Here is a 22,656-nt window from a genome sequence, read left to right as displayed (position 1 = left end):
TTTGTGTCATTTTTGTTCCTGGTGATTTTTTTTATTTTTTTTTTGTGATGTACAAATGTTTTGGGAGAAATGCCCCTTTTTTAAGTCTTTTGTGTTTCAGTGACCTTTTAACTGGCCAAGCATGTCATGCTCCTTTTATCTGCGACCATGGTGATAGGAGGGCAATGTGTGTGTCTATTTTATGTGTGTGTTAGCACAGCTTGTTTGCTACTTCCTCTTTCTTAGCTAAGAATAACCCAAAAAAGGCAACTGAATCCCAGTGTCTCCACTTTATGAGTCTGTCTGAGCTTGATCGCCTTGACATTTCTATAAGTGTGTTTGTAAAGCACTTACTCTGGACATTTAAGAAGTAGATGTATAACTTAGTTTACTATGTGATGGACCAAAGAGTGTTTGTTGTTCCTTTCAAGCATAACTGCCCTGAACATCATCTCTTCTTCATGAGAGAATGTGCAAGATAAGCTCTGGGAGACATTTTACAGCATGATTGGCTCAGGTCTCGTCAGCTTTAAAACTAAAGTCTTCTGAGAGATTCAGTTTGATTGGATGAAGAATATAACAGTTTTTTTTAACAATTATCAGTTACCACTAAAATGAAAAAACCTCAGTAAATCCCAAATTAGCCAAAAAAACTTAGCTTGTTGCTAAATTACTAGCTATACTCCAAAATAGCGTAAAATTCTTCAGTAAACTAAATTAGTTAAAACCGTTAGCATCTTGCTAAAATTGAAGCTTAATTGAACCTCTGTTTGTCTTTACATGTTTGCTTTATTCAATTAAAAAAAAAATAATGTTTTTCATAAATTAATAAAGGATAAAACGACTTTGCTGCACCAACGTGGTTTTGATCAGTAAGAAAAAGACCCGATCGGCTCTTTTACTACTAAAGGTTGGTATGGATTAACTAGGCCTGTGTGAAAGCATCTTTATAATTAAATATTATTTTAAAATAAAATTACAGTTGGAAACTCTTTCAGAATTCCCATTGGAAGAATCCACTCTTCTAAAGCTTTGATTCGGCTGTAAATACATTTTAGAATTCCATGTAATGAGTATTTTTTTTATCAAGAATATTCAAAGCGTAAAGATCCATTTCCTTTGTTAAAGGCTACCTGTCCACAGTGTTGAAGAACTACACCCAGCAGGCCTGCGACGGAGAATTCCTGTACGTCCACTGCCCGCCCCGCACCACCATCACCATCCAGTCGGCATTCTATGGAAGCAGAGGTTCCTCTGATCTGTCGAGGTGCCCCCAGACCTACCAGGCCCTCCTGCACTCTCATTACGCTCCAGAGAATGATCGATACTGTTCAGTGTCGACAGCACTACAGGTATGTCTCTATTCCTAAACGTTCCTTCAAATATAAAAACAACTGAACTCTAGTTACTGTAGTATAGTGAAAACGTTCTTGGTTAATAGCCTTACTGGTTTTGTAATTGATCGTAGGGTTCTTTTTCATCAGATTGCTTACATTTTTTGTTTTTATGATGTCACGTTAAAATTTTTCTCTTCTAAAAGGTAATTGAGTCGTAGAATTCTACTAGATTGTTCATTATATTAAAGTAAAGAACTTAAATTTTGTTCTCCAGTGTTTAAAGTTGAATAAGTGTGAGGAATTCCTCCAGCAGTTGGGATTTTCGTCTGGGATAATGTTAAGGCCTGGAATGTTCTTACCTGGCGAGCTACAAGATGATGAAACTGGAGAAGGGGAGCCGTGCCAGGAAATGAGAGGAGCAGAGCTTTGCAGACTTGTACTTACCTTGGCTTTAAAGGGATAGAAGCGGCCTGTTTGAAGTGACTCCATGTGGACGGGCTCCTGGTCTTACCATTGTTGCTTTAAACCCATGCTTGGTCTTTGCTCCTCTTTCCTTCTTTAGAAAATGCTGGATGAATGCCAGGACAGAAGGAGCTGTCAAGCCCTTGTCAGTAGCCGCATGTTTGGGATGGACCAGTGTCCCGGCAGCAGTAAATACCTCATTGTCTGGTACAAATGCCGACCTAGTAAGTCACCAAGTCTTCTCTTTTCTGATGCAGTTACTTCTCATTTGATAAGAAATTTAAATGTGTGGTTAAAGGTTAGGAGGAATAGGTACTATGGGGTTTAAGAAAATATCGATTTATTGGAATATCGCGATACTTTTAATTGGCGATACTTTTATCAATTTAAAATACAGCCATGGCGATACTTAAATAACTATTTAAAAGCAAACATGTAGTTCAATCTTACTTTTGTTTTCCACTTAACTATTTCCTAAATTACCAAAATAAAAGCACCATGAATGTGCTTGGGTAAAAGCAACTTGTTTATGAGATTAAATAACATTTATTTTACAATATTTAGATCTAATATTTAGATCATTGTTAATTCATGATTTAAAAAAAATAGTGAAATTTTGTGTTTTACTTTCTTAAGATATATTGGAATACATATTGTATCATCACACGTGTATCGCGATACGTATCGTATCGCCAGACTCCTCCCAATACACGCCCCTAGTCTCTACTAGATTAATGCAACATATGAACAATTTTCCAGACAACTTAACTCTTTATCACTTCAAAATCACTAAATATGTTCATTATCTTTGTTGTAGAAATGTCCAGAGGCCACAGCTTCTTCTTCTTCTTCTTCTGTGTTACTGATACACACCTACAGTGCCCTCTAGTGGTTATAAGTGGGAAAAAAATAAAAAATAAGTCAGACCCTGACCAAACTATTCAAATTACATAATATAGACTTTTGTGAACAAAAATTACTATATTTCTTAGCTTTTCATACTTTTGAAGGTTTTTGTGTTTAAAATGAGTTTTTAAAGCAAAAGATTTTATTCAGAACTTAAAGAGAAGTTTACGTGATGCTTTAAGATTTGTTTGTTTTTTCATATTATTCTGTCTGAAAGGTAAACAGCTATTTGGAACAATTTTTTTGGAATTGTTCAAATGTATATAGTCAAAAATGCTTACTCTCTTTACAGGAAAGTGGCCTTATATTGTAAATACTGCTATTTAAAAAAGGAGAAGCATTAATATTACTTTTTTTGGGTTAAGATTTGAGAAATATTACACACAATCAAGTTGAGAATTAATATTGTTTTATCTTTTAGTCAAAAAGTAGTTGTTTTTCAGGTGGAAAAGTGTAAAAATCATTAATAAAATAACGGTTAGCATCAACGGTGCAATGTTTTGCACAATTTATGACATTTTTTTTAAGGAAAATTACCATTTTGCTACAATAAATAGCGTATTATAGTCAATTTTCCTTCGAATTCTTCATTTAATTGTGTGTTACTTTATCCTTTTTAGTCCGTTGACCTCTTAGTCCTTCAAAAAAAAAAAAAAAAAACTGCATCACTATGGAGGTGAACCACAGCAGTTCATTAATCTCAGCCAGATTCTTGCATCCATTCCAGACTCTGTTGGGCCAAGACGCACTGAGCTGTGTAAGACTTTTCATTGGAGTGACCACAAGTGAGAGTTAATCCACTGATCCCCTCCCGCTTGATTCCATTTTTCTCTCTCCTGGGCCAATCAACAGCTCTTTGTTCAATGTCACTTAACCAGGGACTTCTCAGAGGAAGAAAGAAAGGCGGCGTGGGCTCTAAGTGAGGCGAAACGGGCAGATGTCACTGCCTCTGAAAGGGGAGGTGGACGGAAGTGAAGGGAAAACTGAGAGAGGGAACAAGAGGGAATCCATCACCAGGAAATATCCTGCCCATATTATCTCCCCTCTCTTTATTTTGCATTCCTCCACACGGATGGACAAACGGCTGCTGCTGTGTTTTTATTTGCAGGCCATTGGAGCTGCTCTCTGCTGTCACCGGTCGCTTTAGCTGGATGTGTTTGAGGAATGCCTCTGCATGGCTCTACACGTCCACCCCTCCCGCCGACTGCTTGCATCCAATGACACTGTGCCCCCCTTTTTTTCTGCACAAGATCAATGTTGCATTACTGTTTTTTCCAATAAAGGCCCACTCCAATCATCTCTTGAGCTGTTAAATCAAAAAACCTGGTGCTTTCTGGGAGGATTTTTGCCTCATATAAGTGATATGCATATAAAGCATGTGTCAAAGTCAAGGCCCCGGGGCCGGATCCGGCCCTCCCCTTTATGGAGAGTAAAATATTGAAAGTTATTTAAGGTTTAAGTCGATTTATTTTAGAATAATATTCCTGCCTTTTTATTTTTCATAAGTATGTTATAAGTTTAAAGATTTTTTAGGCTATTTTTGAGTTTAGCTAATATTTCAGCTACATGCTAGCTGTTTTAGTAAGTTAAGGCTTTTTAGAGTTTTTTTTGTCTAGTTTTGAGTTTAGCTTATATTTAAGATACATACTAGCTATTTTTTTATTTGAGCTCTTTTAAAAAAAAAGTTTTTTTAGGTTATTTTATGATTTAGCTAATATTTCAGCGACAAGCTAGCTGTTTTGGCTAGCTTAGGCTTTTTTTAGGCTATTTTGGAGTTTAGTTAATATTTCAGCTACATGATAGCTGTTTTAGTTAGTTAAGGCTTTTATAGAGTTTTTTTGTCTAGTTTTGAGTTTAGCTTCATACTAGATGTTTTGGCTAATTTTAGCTTTTTTAAAAAAAATTAAGGTTAATTTAAGGTTTTAGCTACCATTTCAGTGACAAGCTAGCTGTTTTGGCTAGTTTAGGCTTTTTTAGGTTATCTTGGAGTTTAGTTAATATTTCAGTTACATGTTAGCTGTTTTGGTGAGTTAAGGCTTTTTTACAGTTTTGTATTTTGTCTAGCTTTGAGTTTATCTTATATCGAAGCTACATGCAAGTTGTTTTGGCTAATTTAAGCTTTTTTTTTAAAGTTATTTAGGCTATCTTTGGGCTTAGCTAATATTTCAGCTTCATACTAGCTGTTTTGGTGAGTTAAGGCTTTTTTTCGTTTTTTTTTTTGGTCTAGTTTTGAGTTTAGCTTATATTTAAGCTACATACCAGCTGCTTTTTTTAATTTCAGCTCTTTTTAAAAAGGTTTTTTAGGTTATTTTAAGGTTTAGCTAAGATTTCAGCAACAAGCTAGCGGTTTTGGCTAATTTAGGCTTTTTTAGGGTTAATTTGGAGTTTAGTTAATATTTCAGCTACATGCTAGCTGTTTTAGTGAGTTAAGGCTTTTATAGAGTTTTTTTGTCTAGTTTTGACTTTAGCTAAATATTTAAGCTTCATACTAGATGTTTTGGCTAATTTTAGCTTTTTAAAATAAGTTTTTAAGGTTAATTTAAGGTTTTAGCTAATATTTTAGCTACAAGCTAGCTGTTTTGGCTAGTTTAGGCTTTTTTTAGGCTATTTTGGAGTTTAGTTAATATTTTATTTACATGTTAGCTGTTTTGGTGAGTTAAGGATTATTTACAGTTTTTTTTACTAGTTTTTTAGTTTATGTTATATTGAAGCTACATGCAAGCTGTTTTGGTTAATTTTAGCTTTTAAAAAAGGTTTTGTAGGTTATTTTAGGGTTTAGCTAAGATTCCAGCTACAAGCTAGCTGTTTTGGCTAATTTGGGCTTTTTAGGCTAATTTGGAGTTTAGTTAATATTTTAGTTATATGTTAGCTGTTTTGGTGAGCTAAGGCTTATTTACAGGGGTTTTTTTTGCTAGTTTTTAGTTTAAGTTATATTGAAGCTACATGCAAGCTGTTTTAGCTAATATTAGCTTTTTTAAAAAAAGTTATTTGGTTATCTTTGGGTTTTTCTATTTTCAGCTACATGCTAGCTGTTTTGGCTAATTTAGACTTTTTAAGTTTTTGTCTGTTTTGGAGTTAGGCTAATATTTACATGCTATCTGTTTTGGCTAATTAAACATTTATTGAGTTTTATAGGCTATTTCGAACTTTAGCTATTTTTAAGCTTCCTGCTAGCTGTTTTGGCTAACCTAACTTTTGTTGTTGTTTGATATTTTAGCTGACTATCAGCTTCAGCGTTTTTTACCATCAATTTTAGAATCTTCAGCTATCGCTCTAGCATCTTCCGCAGTCAAATTGAGGTTACAGCATTCACACTAGCATTATCGCAGGTAATACTATATATAGTTCATAATTATGTTAAAAAGTTACATTTTTAAAGTTTTAAAAATGTAGTTGTAGTTTTCAGTAAATGTTTATCCTGTTCAGCCTGTGACCTAAGCCTTGTTTTGGATTTTGTCCTCTTGTGCGATTGAGTTTGACTCCCCTGATATAACGAAATACTATTTTTTAGCTTATTTTTTTCATATCTGTCCTCCATAATCAGAAAAATGCCACAAGAACAGGTCACATGCCACCAAAAACACATTTTTCCTCCTTAAAAGGCATCAACCCTCTTCTTTATTCTCGTCTACAGGTGAATACAAAAGTAAGGTAGCCTGCGAGGAGGACAGGATGAGGCTGAGCTGCAAACAGGGAATGCAGATCGCCGTCTACTCCGCCATGTTCGGCCGCACTCAACAGGGCACGCTGGAGTGCCCCCCTCACCACAGGAGGGCCCCCCCAGTAGGTGAGACATCTTCCCACATTTGTTCTAACATCCCATTCTGCATGACGGTCCTGTATCTGAGAAGGGTTCAAATTTAATTTCCACACTCCTACATCACATTAAGCTGTTTTTGTTTGACTTTATGCAGCCTGCTGACAAAATATTAAGGTCCATAATTCTTAAAAGATTTCATGGTGTGATCAAAATGACCAAATTATTGTTGTTTTATTGCAACGTAAAATTAGATTTGCTGCTTTGCAGGAAAACTCAAACTAATGAAATAAACATTAGGAAACTTTCAGCCTTTCTCTGTATTTTTACTTTCAGAGCTTTTATAGTAAATGAACCAGATAAAACAAAATAAAAAATATATATCAAAATAGAAAGATAGGAAGAAAATTACCCTCTTTTTGTTTTTGCTGTTACAGAAATTATTTAATAAAAATAAAACATAAAGCCAAACAAAAACTGAAAATACAAGCTAATATTTGACTGTATACTTAAGAAAAATAAATAAAACAAGCATATATAATCTAAGCAACAGAAGATTAAAGATAAAAACAACAAATCTGTGCATCATTTTTTTTCTTTTAATTAAAAAAAATATTTACAGATGGAAATTGGCTTTATAAATTACCCAAAAGTAGTAATTTGCTTCCCCAGGAGCCACTCGTGGCCCCTTTATTCCTCTTTTTGTGACTCTTTGGATTTAAAGAAGAAATACTAATCCTTTTAATAAATAATAAATTATTTAGATTTTTTTCATATATGTTTAGATTTTTAAACTGAGGTGATCTTAAATTAGTTAAAAATATCTAGTTTTTTTGTACTGCTGCTGGAATTACGATAAAATCAATCAATCATGTAATTTTTTTCTTTAGAAAATTGAGCAAAAAGGTGATAAAATGTTTAATCTACTGTCAGAAAAAAAAGCAAATTATATCTTCTGCTGCAAAATAGTGTCCAGAGTTTGTGATATTCTTTACTTGCATTTACATGGATAGATTCTTATTAAAAATGAATTCAAAAGTTTTGATGTCTAATATTCCACATAAAAATTAAAAAAGAAAGAAGGCATTATGATTTAAATGTTTTTTTGTTTTTTTTATTTAAGTAAATCTGCTACATCAGTTAAAGCCTCTTTGACATGGGATGTATTTTATTTTGAAGGGAACTTGTATGTGCTGTTGTGAAAAGTAAAAAAAATGTTTAACACTGTTATAATTCAAATATACCAAAAAAATAAATTACTGAATACAAAATAAAAGCGTCGCATTTTGAATAAATGGCTACAAAAACCTAAATTTTGGTCTGGAAGAAACTGAACAAGATGGATCATATAATGATCATTTGCTTTGTATCTAATAAAATGATTATAAAATTACACTGTTGGCTCTTAGCATTCAAAATTTTAAAGCAGAAAGTTAAAACGTCAATTTTTTCCATTACTCTTAAACTTTTAGTGAAAAAATATATTGTTGCTGCACCAAAATACAAGCACTATAGCATCATTGCAAGCTGAAAACATCTATACGTTTGAATATTTTTAACATTTTTTGTTTTGTTTTAGCTTTAACACAATGTTATTAAGGTGGAACAGTAGAAAAACATTGTATCAAGCTGAAAAAACGCACAACTATTACAGTGATGATTTGAACACGCCACGACTGGCGCCCCTCAGATCCACAGATGTCTTCATAGTCCTAAAACATTTTCTTTAACTCGTGTTTCCTTGCCGTCTTCTTCTGCATTGAAACTACTCGTTTTGCCTCGGAGGCTTAAGAGGAATCCCACACTCAATGCCAGCGTTTCCAGCATGTTTACACTTTGGTAATTTGATTTTTAAAAGGGTATCACTCCCCAAAAACTGCCAGATCTCTTCCACAACACTTGTAGTGATATCTAAAACCAGAAAGATACACACACATCCACACACAGCCAGAGGAAGTGGGCGGGGTTTAGATCAGATGTCAAGTTAAGCTTGTTTGGCTTGTTGATATTTTACAGTGGAAATGCTTCTTTTTATGGATGCATAGTTTGAGAATTTTAGTGATGTTAGGCTTGGAAAAATGAAAAAAAAAGTATGATAAATGTTATTCTGATGATAAAAAAAGGAGGGAGTTAAAAATGCTGCAACATGTTGCTTTTTCTGGCTTGGTCTTTGATAAAAACTATGTAGGGATCAGACAATAGGTTGTTATGGGTAAGGTGGGATGATGGGGAATGTGTTACGTCAATGGCAGGTTTCAACTAATGAAAGAAAAACAAGCATGTGTGTGTGTGTGTGTGTGTGCACAGAGGCCTCTTTATGACAGAGTTGTCAGAATGCAGTTGAAGGCTAAGGCGTTGTTAACCTGTGGGTAATCAGAGACAGATATAAAGAATGGCTTTGTGTGAGTGTGTGTGTTTGTGTGTCTCTGTTTCTTATTGTACTCATCCTACGCACTGAGGGCTACTATGAAGCAGTCCTTCCCATGTAAATGGATCAGGAATGTGCAACAGGTAGTGTACAAGTCTGAGATGAAATGCTTTTATTGTGGTCTTTTAATTATGATTTTGCTGTTTTTAGGGTCATTTTTTTTTTAAAAAAAGTAAAATTTTCTAGGACAGGGGTCTTCAACTGAAATTTAAAGAATAATGACTAACTCTCACTTTAAATTAATTTCAATATAAAACAGACCAGTCCCCTCTTGGCCGGTTCAGAAGGGTCTAGTAAAGGTTTCCATTGAGCGTTGGACCATCATAGCGGATGTGGCGTTTTTATATTTTATTTTTTCTGAGCAATGTTCCAATGTTCTTCAATAAATGTTTTACAAAGCACAATCAAAAGTGTTTTTGATGAAAAATTTTCCATTTTGTAATTGAAACACAAACGTTAAAAACTGGTATTTCCTAAGTGGACGGGTTAGTCATCCCTGTTCTAGCACATCGTTTCTGCAGGGCAGCAGTTGTTCATTTGAAATCTGACTTGTGGGCGAATCTGTTGGTGCAGAGTAATCCCAGCCCCATTACCCATCATCCATTTGTGTAAATGGTCTCCCGCTAGCTTAAAGCCCATCGCTACAGCCTGCTAGTTGCAGCACCTGAACGGTATGTTTGCATCTACTCCTAAGTCACAACAATTTGAATCAAGAAATACTATGTCCTCTACAGCTACCCGCCCCTCTGTGGCATTTTCCAAACTGCTTCAGGAGTGAACAACACTAAATGAGTTGTTGTTCTACTTTGTTTACCTTTCAGTCGTTTTTCGGTCACATTCTGCAGCAGTTTATTTAGGATCCGTTGTGGAATTTTGTTCTTTAAAGACTTGAATACGGCTTTGCTAATCTAATCATCTTCTCCTTCTTGGCAAGCTTTTGATGTTTTCTTTCAGACTCCACCTGTCCAGGTGATCTGTGTCTAATGATGTAGTGAAAGATTTTACAATAGGTTGCTTGTGAGCTGGATTCCCTGCTTGCAATCTTCTTATATAGTTTGTTTTGTCCCATCCAGAGGCCTTGACTGCACTTGAGCTGTTAAGAGGAGCTATCTGATTTCTTGTTAAATCCATAAGCCCTAAAGAGAATTTAACAGACAAAAAACAGCTTTGACACGGACATGTGCTCCCCAAAGGAAGACCTCTTTGATCATGACTTTTTTTAGGGTTTGGGTGGAGGAGTGGTGGAGTTGGGGAAATTCTTGGCGGTAGCAGTGGATCCTCAAAGGAAGGGACCTGCCTCCTCTCTTACGTTCCCTAGAAGCATGAAAACATCTAAATACCCTCAACAGCTCATGCTGGCTCCCAAAAATGTTTTTTCTTTCTTTTTAATTCTGACTATGAATACTGACTATGACTACTGACTATGACTACTGACTATTGACTATGACTATTGACTTTGACTATGACTATTACTGACTCTGACTTGGACTACTGACCATGACTGTTGAATATGACTAGGACTACTGACTATGACAACTGACTATGACAACTGACTATGACTATTGACTATGGCTATGACTATTGACTATGACTATGACTAACTATGACTATTTACTCTGACTATGACTATGACTATAACTGACTATGACTAGGACTACTTACTATGACTGTTGACTATGACAACTGACTATGACTATTGACTATGACTGACTATGACTATTTACTTTGACTACTTCTATTACTGACTATGACAATTTACTTTGACTATTTTTATTACTGACTATGACTAGGACTACTTACTATGACTGTTGACTATGACAACTGACTATGTCTATTGACTATGACTATTGACTATGACTACTGACTATGGCTATGACTATTGACTATGACTATAACTGACTATGACTCTTGACTATGTCTATAACTGACTATGACTATTGACTATGACTACTGACTATGGCTATGACTATTGACTATGACTATAACTGACTATGACTCTTGACTATGTCTATAACTGACTATAACTATTGACTATAGCTATGACTATTACTAACTATGACTATGACAATGACTAAGACTATTAACTATGACTCTGACAACTGACTATGACTATTGACTATGACTATTGACTATGACTATAACTGACTATGACTATTGACTATGTCTATAACTGACTATGACTTTGACTATTGACTATAGCTTTGACTATTAATGACTATGACTAAGACTACTGACTATGACTGTTGACTATGACAATGACTAAGACTACTAACTATGACTATGACAACTGACTATGACTATTGACTGACTACCAACTATGACTGTGACTATGGCTACTAACTATGACTACTGACTATGCTGTAGTTGTTTTGACAGCTTTTTGTACTTCTGCCTTTCAATTAAGCATAACTTTGATATAAAAATCCCATTGGGAGTGAGAATGGGTACCCATGACAAGTGGAAATTGGCATGTTTATTCAATGAAAAATGAAACAACTGTATTGGCTTAAAATGCCAAGAGATTGTGGCTGTTTTCGAAAAGTTCAATATCAAGAAGACAATATCTACTACAAGCTTACTGGGAATAAACAGTCCGGAAAATTGACTGTAATTTCTGGAAAATTTATTTAGCTGTATTTGTTTGCTATGTGAAAAAATAAAAGTAACCCATTGCAATAACTGTTTATTTAATAGTTCGTTTGCTTTAAACGATATTAAAATAGTTCAAAGATTATCAGGCTGAAAGGTTGATCTGACCAAATCTGACCCTCTTTGCAAACAGTTGGGTCACCTTAGTACTAGACGTAAGTCTGTTTCTGCAGAAGTGAGACATCATTTACTGTAAATGTGTGTGTGGTGGGCGGTAGTATCAAATTTCTTATAGGAGTCCACAGAAGACACTCAACATATACAGGCCCCTTTATGGTGTCAGCGTCATGTCTCTGTGACCAAGATTTGAAGACTCATATCAGTGTACATGCTGTATAGCGGATGAGTCAAAGTGAAAGGGAAGATGAGTACTTGTGACAAGGTTGTCCGGGTATTGTACCGCGATTCCAGGAAAGATGTGCGTGGGCAGAAGGGATTGGGAGGAGTCTTCTGGATATATCTATATTGTGTTTTCGTGACCAGAGAAATAGCCAAACCAGAGCAGATTCGAGCATGCACAGCTACTGCTTCTATTATAGGGGCTCTGAGACGTGAAACTCAAAACACTCGAGATTTTCCTTCATCTGTAATTGTTACGCTTCATCTTCACTTGAGATGATGGTTGCATTTTAAAATAAATCAGTAAAATGGGATAAAGCAAACCAGCATTTCGGATGGCAACAAGCAGGCAGAAAAGTTGTGTGTTTAGAACGGATGGTTGATGTGACAAAAGCTGTGAGCTCGGGTGATGCTGGTACAGACTATCAGATCAACAGACTTTAAAAGCATGGAAACAAACATGTGGAACTGATGACTTCGCCTTACCTGCAGTTGCCCTTTCACTGCGTTAGTCAAGAGAAGCTCAATAGTCTTCCATTACATCTCGGTTTCATTGTCTCAGTCATCAGAGAGAGTAGAACCTTCCATGTGACATCATCCCCAGTATTGGACTAAATGTATCCCAGAATTTAGGTCTTTGTGCACCGACTATTCACAGATTACCTGATGTCATTTCCTCACTGTGCCTAATGCTGATAAGCTCAGACATGAGGCATTCAAACAGGACTTTTAGATGGCTGGATCTAGTCATGGATGGTGTCTGACGAGTTAAAAAGATGAGTTTATTTAAAGAAAAATGTGGTAACCTCAAAAGAAAATACATATTTTTCTTATTATAATTTTTCATTGATCCCATCTGCAAAATTCTAGTAAAATCCGTACATCCAACCCCTTCATGGTCATGAAGTTGCCAGAGTCAACCCAGCTATTGTTTGGGAAAGGCGGAGAACATCCTGAACAGGTTGCCATGTCAGTCACGGTCTATGAAGCATGTTTTTGGACTTTGGGAGGAAGCCTGGAGAAAACGCACTTTTGCACAAGGAGAACATGAATACTTCACACAGAAAGGTCACAGCTAGGATTTATACTAGCAATTTTTCGCTGTGATGCTAGAGCGGCAACTGTTACGCCACAGTAAAGCCCATTATCTTTGTAAAAAGGAAACGGTCATCATATATACAGTATATATAAGTAAATACATGTATATAGGTACACATATATATATATATACATATATATATATATATATATATATATATATATATATATATATATATACATACATATATACATACATATACAAATATATATAACACACACACACACACATATATAAATATATACATGCACAAATATATATATATATATGAATATATGTATATAAATATATATATGTACGTATATACATGTATATATATATTTATATTCACAAGTATATACATATATATATTTTAGAGCTGTGAGCGTTAACGCCTTAACGCAAACAATTAATCAAAATAATTGACGTGTTAATATTTATCAATACAAATTAATTACACCTCGTGAAGAAACAGTCCTTCACTTAGCCTCAACATGTTTTGTGCACACAAATGACACTTCTACATTAGCACTTGTTAAATTAATTAATTTCAGACAATAAAAATTAACAGAAAAATTTCAAAAGCTGAATATTGTCCTAAAATTTACCTTGTAAAACCTTCTGATTAATTGCAATTAATTAAGACACAAAAGTTTGATTAATCTGATTAATTTTTACATTGATTGACAGCACTAATTAAAAATAAACGTTCTAAATGTACACTTTTGTGAATATTTTCAGATAATAAGTGGTCGGCAAATAACTGTAACAAAACAAAAATGCGACTAATCGCGATTAATTTTTCTCCAGGTTTGCGATCAATTAGTTAATTAATTTTAATCAATTCCCGGCTCTCATATAAATATATATATATATACAGTATATATATATATATATATATATATATATATATATATATATATATATATATATATATACATGTATTTATTTATATGTATATATATAAGTGTGTATGTGTTTTTACTCTATCTTTCTTCTGATGTCAAGCTGATAACTATGGTAAATGCATGGGAAACTTTACTTTTTAAGGTCTTGGCGTTGCAATAATTAGCCTCACAGTGTGTGTTTGCTGTGTTTTGTTGCAATGTTGCATGTAAGAGCTCTATAGGTGAGTGTTTGTTCCAGAAACGCCCCCCTTCCTGCGCTTGAGCTTTTCTTGACTCAGTCCTTCTCTATGCACTATAGGGCTGCTGTTGTTAGAAGTGTGGAGGACAGAGGGGTGGTTGCACAGGCTGGGGAAAGGGTTTAGGGGCAAAGGTTAGGGGTAACAGGGGTTATTCATGCCTTTATGTGTGCGCTTTTGTGCATGCGTGTGCGAGCGAACGCGCTGTTCAATGCTTGTCTATGTTAACACCACTAATGAGAGCCAGGGGAACTCAGACCTTTGGGAATTCCCTCTAAATAAATGCTGTGTTGGTGGTTGATATGTCGGACATTTCCATGTTCTTGCTTTACATAAATCAGAATGTGAGAGGTGAAACCCCCCACTGTGTTCTATAAACCCAACCTGTGGCCCAAAAACAACTGAATCATACTATTAATCCAGATTTTACTATTTCACATGTATTACTTATTTGTATATTTTAAAAAATAAGACCATAATTACTAAGGTACACAACAAAAATAAAAAAAAAATCAATAATTTTTATAGTAAAAAGTGGCATGTATATGTCGTATATATAGTATTTTATGACATCAAATTTGAATAAAATGTAAGAACACAACAAATAAGTTAATGTCCCCAACAGATTATCAGGTTTATACCCTTGTGTATTCAATGGTTACTTATCTTAGGCTATCTCTATTTTTGATCCGTCCTCAGGTAACATTTCAGGATGTGATTCCAAGGAATGCTCATGTGTCGCAGTGATGTATAGATTCTCAATAAAGCTGAAAATTGTTGTAATTCAAGTCAGAATGCAGAATATATTAGGAAGTGAAGGGAGAATCGATTTTGCAATATATTGCAATATTTCATTTGGCGATTCTTGTAATAATTTGAAATGTTGACAAATTTAAATTATGTTTTTTATGACTAAACATAGTTTAGTATCTTAATTTTGTTTTCCACTTAAACCCCCTGCCTTGTGATTTTTATTGTCATGAGACCAACAAATTCTCATCTTGAAATTGACGTTTGGTTAATTTCGCGTCACTTTTTGACAGTTTGGTTTTCATCTGTTAATCAGTCTTTTAGACCTCCATGTTCAGCAAAACCCACCACCCTGATAAATGACATTTTCAAGATATCTACTTTAATAAAAAATAATAATAATAATAATAATAAGACTATTTTGTAGTTCTTTAAAAAAAAAAACTAGGGACAAAGATGCTCATTCTGTTTTAGTTTCTTCAATAAATCAAAGTACTAATAGTATAATACCATTTACAGTGAACTGTAGTAAAGAACTTATCATCAAAAATGGTCCACATATTTCAAACCACAGTAACAACCAGAACTGTGCAACCTTTGAGGTGTTCCGATTGTTATCCACCGGCTGTTTCCCACAGGCTTCCCCCCACTAGATTTTATCCAATCCCCCTGCTGATGAGAGCCGGGGTACCCCATGATCCTAAAGACTTAAAAACGACAAAATGACTGGAATTAAAAAACTGCATAAAAAATTAGCTTTATATTTGACTTTTTAGAAAGATAAAGACGAACCTCTCCTTTTAAAGCGTTTCAGAGAATTCCTAGTGTTGACAACACGCATAACCACTAAATTACCCCCCCCTGACGACGCCATTTGACCTTCGGCTCTTACTGTCATTTTTTGTGGCTTGCTGACGTGTGAGCCTGGTCTTAAGCAGTCCTTTCTCTTAAATTCTGCTTTTTCTCTCACCTCCGTGTGGCTGCTCAGTGTCCACTTTCAAAGGCTCGTTCCCCTCTGTTTGTTTCTTAGAAGGCCTGAGTAGCATCCATGCAAAACCAGCGCACTTGTGCATTCTTGAAAGACGACTTTTTGTATTTAAACTCACAGAAAATCAGTTTACTAAGACTTTTACATGACGTGTGCATATCTATATCTCGCCCACTAATAGAAAAAAAAGGTACTGATGTGTTCAGCAAAGTGTGTTGAGATTGCCACCAACAAGCAGGCCTTATCTCTGCATTCACACTTTTCAGATGATGAGTGCTGCCCGTTCTGAAGAAGCTGGCAGGTGGTTAGTGTTGATGTATGAGAGGCCCATCCATTACTCTGTCACACACAAACACACACAAACACTCAGGAATGGATCAGGTATCCTTTAGACGGCCCTCAGGTATGGAGCTCAATTGCAGTCATTATTTGAAACCCAAATAAAACAAATTGAAAAAAAATATTCGTGTTTGGCCCAAAAACAATGTAAAATGCTTATTTTAAAATAGCAAAATGTTTCGGACATTTATATTTGTCTTGGCCAAACACCAAGGTTTTTGTAAATTAGTTTTATTTGGTTTCAAATATTTATGCCCCCAAAAAAGCTCCATACAATGGGGCCAAATATTTTGAAACTCTTAATTTTCCGATCAAAAACGCAAAGAAAAAAAAATGGCTGGAGGTGAAAAAGTTTTGAAATTGAAAGTTTGAGTTTTGAAACCTATAAAACAAAAAAATTGAAACTGAAAAGAGTTAAGCTTATTTTAAAATAGCAAAAAGTTTTGGATGTTGTTACATTTTTGTTGTCCAAAGACCAATATTTTTTTTACTTGTTTTATTTGGACTTCAAATATTTATGACCCCAAAATAGCGCCATACAATGGGGCCAAAAGTTTTAAAACTGAAATTTTCCAATTCAGAAACGCAAAAAAAAAAAGTTGAAAGTGAAAAAAGATTTTTAATTGAAATTATGAGTTTTGAAACTTAAAAAACAAACACATTGAAGCTGAAAATAATTAAGGTTTTTTTTAGAATAGCAAAACGTTTTGGACATATTACATTTTTGATGTCCAAACACCAATATTTTTTTTTTTTTTTTTTTATTTGGGTTTCAAATAATATTGGCTCCAACTTAGCTCCATACTCAGGAGCTTTCATGGGTCTGATGTAGACCCAACATGAAAGAGGAGTGGAAGAAAAGTTCTGTGGGTGAATGGATCCTCTACTTCTGCAGTTTGTACCTACAGTACAACCTATAAAAAATAGCATTTTCTGCAATCTATTTTACTAACTTTAACAAGCGACTCTCCTCATAAGACCTGTTTTATTTAAACAGAATGCCAGTCATCGGTGGCCCTGCAGGTCCTCACGGCACGCTGCCAAGGAAAGAAGAGTTGTCTGATCCGAGCCTCCACCAGAGAGTTTGGAGATCCGTGTTACCCCGGCATCAAGAAATACCTCAGCGTCATCTACACTTGTGGTGAGTGGAGTCGTTCTGTTTTCCTGCCACCAGGGGGCGATATTTGCTGGATGATGTGCCTTCAAACATGCTGTAGATGTGTTTCTAAAGTGAAGAAAATATACAACGTTGAGTCCTGTAAATTAAACAAATAAATGTTTTAGTTTTTCACTTTTTTACTTTCAAATAGTGCTCTAATTTGAAAAAAAAAATAATAATTCTGAAAGCTTCACAATCATTTTTTTGTTTCTATCTTCTAGTTTTGATATTTAGGAATAAGGGAGAACGAATGACTTCCTTCTTTATCTTTTCTCCAGCCTTGGGGTTAATCCTGAACTGTCAGGGCTGTAATTCATTTACGGCATGGTTAAAAAAAAAAAAAAAGTTTAAAAGTTCACACACACACTTGCATATATATTACCCAGATGCCTCAAGCAACAGGAACGGATCAATCAGTGCTGTGGCATGGTATCTCCAACAAAATCACCCAAAAATTATACCAGACCCGCTCCAACACTCAACATGTCAGGACGATGATTCAATTCAAGTTTTAGACTTTGTCTTTTGTCGTTGCCTCTGGGCCCACACAGATTTATTCATCTTAATGTTATCAGTCACTATGATTTAGTCTTTATCTAAGAAACAAACAGCCAGAGATACACAGACGGGTCGGTGGTGTTTATGCAGCCATTAGGCCTGAATCTTTGTCTGACCTCTCTTATCTGGCTGTGATAGCGGAACATGCTATCCTGACGACTCCGGTGATGAGTGTGTTTGTACAGTCAGGCCAAAGAGAGGGAGGATGTGAAGCTGCTAGAACATACAGGGGAGGTCATGTTGTCTAGGAGGAGTGTGCACACTCTTCTGATCTCAACACTTTGTGCTTGGATAATGAACATGTAGTCACTGGTTGCTTTCATCTCATTTTAAAGTATGCTTTTTCACAGAAATGGTTCAAAGACCCACTCCAATAAAAATCGTTTTTGTTGTTTTTACCATGTGCTTGTGGTACTTCTTTCATAGTGGAGAACAGATTCATGTATATCTTTGATTTTCTTGTCTGAGTTGGCTTGCTCCAATTTTGCTCGCCATTTTTGTTACACTGGTAAAGGTGAATTCACACCGAACGCGCAGACAAATTCACGTGCCCCGCCCCTCTTTTGTTGCTTGTCAAATTTGCGTCCGCGTGTGGGAGGAGCTACCAGTTAATGTTTTTAGGATGACCTCTATAAGGAATGGAGTCTGTGGATATCTCACTTAGATTGTAGGGAATGTTCAGAAATAAAGTTAATTTATTGTGAGGAGTTCTACAAAAACAGTGGTAATCATGTCTTAATGTTTGGGTTTATATGATTAATATTAAAAGATTTTCCCGGTACAGAGGGCTCTGTCTGTATGACAGCCACTTAGCCACTTCCACTGTGTTTCTGTGTCTGTATGACAGCCACTTCCACGGTGTTTCTGTGTCTGTATGACAGCCACTTCCACAGTGTTTCTGTGTCTCTGTGACAGCCACTTCCACGGTGTTTCTATGTCTGTATGACAGCCACTTCCACAGTGTTTCTGTGTCTGTATGACAGCCACTTCCACGGTGTTTCTGTGTCTGTATGACAGCCACTTCCACTGTGTTTCTGTGTCTGTATGACAGCCACTTCCACAGTGTTTCTGTGTCTCTGTGACAGCCACTTCCACGGTGTTTCTATGTGTGTATGACAGCCACTTCCACGGTGTTTCTGTGTTTCTCTGACAGCCACTTCCACGGTGTTTCTGTGTCTGTATGACAGCCACTTCCACAGTGTTTCTGTGTCTCTGTGACAGCCACTTCCATGGTGTTTCTGTGTCTCTGTGACACCCACTTCCACGGTGTTTCTGTGTCTCTGTGACAGTCACTTCCAAGGTGTTTCTGTGTCTGTGTGACACCCACTTCCACGGTGTTTCTGTGTCTCTGTGACAGTCACTTCCACGGTGTTTCTGTGTCTGTGTGACACCCACTTCCACAGTGTTTCTATGTCTCTGTGACAGCCACTTCCATAGTGTTTCTGTGTCTCTGTGACAGCCACTCCCACAGTGTTTCTGTGTCTCTTTGACAGCCACTCCCACAGTGTTTCTGTGTCTCTGTGTCTGAGCTTGAAGACTCTCCGTCTCCCATTCAGGGGGATCAAGATCTTTTTCCTTTTTCTTCAATGTCTCGATGAGGCATGAGCAGGCAGCCTCCACACCCAGCAGGGGCTCTCTGTCTGGAGGTGTTGGAATAATGTCTGTCTTAGAAAACACTCATAAAAAAAGAAGAAATTTATGGACCTAGAAACAAAGGTCACTTTATTAATAGGGCACCATCTATGGGTAGACACCAAAATTACAGGGCAAATTAAACAAAAGTGGCATAATCAGAGTTAAAAGACCTTTGGGAACGCTTTTAAAACAAGATTGGACGTGGATTTAAAGTGTGTGTTGTCAAAATGAGTGATCTTTAGCAGCTTTACAAGTCTTCCCTATCTGGCAGAAGCGTGGCTTCCCTCACTGATTATGCGCATATGCATTAGCTGTAACAGAGTCGCTATCAGCCTCCGCTTTTCCTGCGATTCATGAAGCCATCGGCTGACAAGCTCCAGCTTCTTCCTCACACAGCCCCAGGGACAGACTCGCTTTTTAGAAAGAACAGAGGAGCAAATGGTTTGGAACCTGCCATCCGTCTCCCTGCAGATTAAACACGCTCCTCACAGCCGCCGACCGCCAGGCCTCATTTAAATTGACTTCTCCAGGAGGAAGTCCCCTTGATTGTTTGTCATAAAAGCTCCCGCAGGACTCCAATAGAAACACTAATGGAGCTCTAACTCTTTTGGTTTTCTTTGTTTTTGAGTGCTGACCTGTGCCTATGGATTTTAATATGAAATCTGACCCTTTTCTCTGAATAATTGATTGAATCTTTATGTTTAAAAATATGATGCAATGAGTGTGATCACTTTTCATCCAGTGCCTGATTTATAGGAACAAAGGGAATAAGATAAAGACGTATTTCAGGGTTTCCTATGAGGGGCCGTACAAGACATTATTTATTCTGAACCATTCACATTCATATATACTCTCTTGCACATACATACACACACACGTGCACGTGACTCCAGCTGTTCACACACATTTAAGTCATTTCAGCTTTACAGACTGGAGGAAGAAAATGTTTGTTTTGGCTCGACTCCGCTCAATTTTGTCCGACTGTGTGGGCAAATGGCGGCTGGCATCCATCATTCCTGCTTGTGTATAAGTAGAACGTCAATATACAGACATTGAAACAAGTATTCTTTAACTCGTTAAATGAGATATTTACGTGGAAGGCTCGCGCCGTGCAGCCGATCATTTCGGCGTCTGGTGATCTACGTCAATTCTTGCAGGAAGTTACATCAAGACACATGAGAAAAGCTGGTTTATTTTCAAAATATAACCAATTTACATTAAAACACCACAGTTTATAAAATGCAATCATATTTTTGTATCTAAACAGATTAAAATAAACCAATGTGTGTCTCAACAACAGACAAGCCTATTAACTACTTGCTTCTTCTTAGCAGAAACTTGGGGTTATATTTTCAGGTTATTAACTTACCCATGATGGCAAAAAATTCACTCTAAACCTAGCATAAGTCTAAAAAAGTGGCGGAAACTAGAAGCTTTATTACATAAATCAGAAAAAATGAAGGTTTCTACGAATTAATCCTTTTCCAAGGCCTACACGTAAGTAACTCTGAGGTTGACATATTTCCTTAAAGACCCAATTTGATGAAAATTGTGTTTTTAAAATGTTCTTGAGGCATTTTTCTTATGATAGAGGACCATTGACTGTATAAGTAGGAACTTATCCCTTTCCGTGTTCCAAATAGGAAGCACGAAGGCCAAAATCAAGTTATAAACTGGCCAATCAGATGCCTCAGTTAAAGCATGTGATGAACGATTGACAGCTTCTCCCGTACTCGCTTTCAGTGGATGGGTGTGGCCTTCGAACAAGCCGGAACAAGCTCACTCATGATTGGCGACAGAAGTTCCTCTGAAAACGTGACTCAAACCAACTCGGAGTAATCGCTGTCGAAGGGTCGGAATATGGCGGTAGATGTATCAGGAGGTGACGGCAAAGGCTTTAGCCTCATTTTGCGAGGGCCAACGGTAATGCATTTCCTATGGGGGACCTCAACACTTGTTATGTCCAGTTCTTACTTATACAGTCAATGTGAAGCACGTATATGAAAAAAATTACCTAGAAATTGCATTTCAATCAGGGTCAGAGACATAGAAGATTTGGTCCAGATTGAAACGCTCAGTAATGCAGGCAGGATGGCACAAACAAGACTTCGCACCGAGTTAAGCTCTGTGTAGTGCTTAACTGTCCTGTGGGTGATTGTCAATGAGTGTCATCTGAGCGTCATCCGGGGAGTGTTGCTGGGAGACGTAGTGAGATATGTTCTGGAGACAGCTCCCTCTAGTGACCAGAGGGGGCGACAAAACGCTGACTCTTGACAGCCACAAGTTTCTTGCTCCGCTCCATTCTGATGCATCCACATTGGTTCATTTACTTCTTCATTTTCTTCATCCAAACTGCTATCTGACTCACAACTGTACTTCTGGATAGCTTCAATATTGCTTAGCATTTTTGTTGCACTGGTCATGCTAGGTTGGGGCTGTACGCTAGCAGGATAGCATAAAAACAAAACAAAGACAAAACTGGAATAAAAAATAAAGAAAATGTCCTTTGAAAACATGAAAAACATAAAAAAAAACGTCCTTTTTAATGTCCTTATGACACTGTCTTATTTTTGCCCCAAGGTGCCACAATGCGGCCAAAAGTTTTAAAACAGAAATTTCAGCTTCGAAAAAAAAAAACGTTTAAAAATGTGGAAAAAAGATTTGAAATTTAAAAAAAAAAGGTTTGAAGTTGAAAGTATGAGTTTTTGAAACCTAAAAAAACAGAACATTTGAAGCTGAAAATAAGTAAGTTTAGAATAGCTAAAAGTTTGGGACATTTTACATTTTTATTTGGCCAAACACTAATATTTTTTTCAATTTGTTTTATTTGGGTTTCAAATATTTATGGCCCCCCCAAAAAAGCTCCATACAACGGGGTCAAAAGTTTTAAAACGTAAATTTTCCGATTCAAAAACCCCAAAAAAATGTAAGCTAGCAGGATAGCACGTAGCATGTAGCATGTAGCAGGATAGCATGTAGGCTAACTCTGCACCACCAGCTTGAACCTTTTTGTAAAAGTATTGACTTTTAAACCAGTTTTTGTCAATCATAGCTATACAAACAGATCCAAACCATACAAATATTTGAGGCAGACATAAGAAAGCAAGCAGAATTCCACTTTATGCACCCAGACAACTCAGTAAACATA

At 36.3% G+C, this 22,656-nt stretch overlaps 1 protein-coding gene across 5 annotated transcripts in view; it reads left to right on the top strand.

Moving 5' to 3' along the window:
• Positions 1–22,656, top strand: part of LOC112158534 (protein eva-1 homolog A) — an 84,041-nt gene that overhangs the window by 26,763 nt on the left and 34,622 nt on the right. For 3 of the 5 annotated variants that reach the window (XM_024291975.2, XM_024291976.2, XM_036210488.1), the window contains exons 2-5: positions 1,108–1,331; positions 1,879–2,002; positions 6,319–6,471; positions 17,154–17,297. In XM_024291975.2, the coding sequence (XP_024147743.1) occupies positions 1,108–1,331; positions 1,879–2,002; positions 6,319–6,471; positions 17,154–17,297 (645 nt within the window). Of the gene's footprint in view, positions 1–825; positions 890–1,107; positions 1,332–1,878; positions 2,003–5,922; positions 6,014–6,318; positions 6,472–17,153; positions 17,298–22,656 lie in introns of those variants that run through there. The other 2 variants (XM_036210489.1, XM_036210490.1) reach the window with 2 other exon arrangements.

This window comes from Oryzias melastigma, linkage group LG24 (genome assembly GCF_002922805.2).
Source record: "Oryzias melastigma strain HK-1 linkage group LG24, ASM292280v2, whole genome shotgun sequence".
In the NCBI taxonomy this organism is placed as follows: Eukaryota; Metazoa; Chordata; class Actinopteri; order Beloniformes; family Adrianichthyidae; genus Oryzias; species Oryzias melastigma.
Note: the sequence above shows the minus strand (reverse complement) of the source record. Positions and strands in the feature narration are given on the sequence as shown.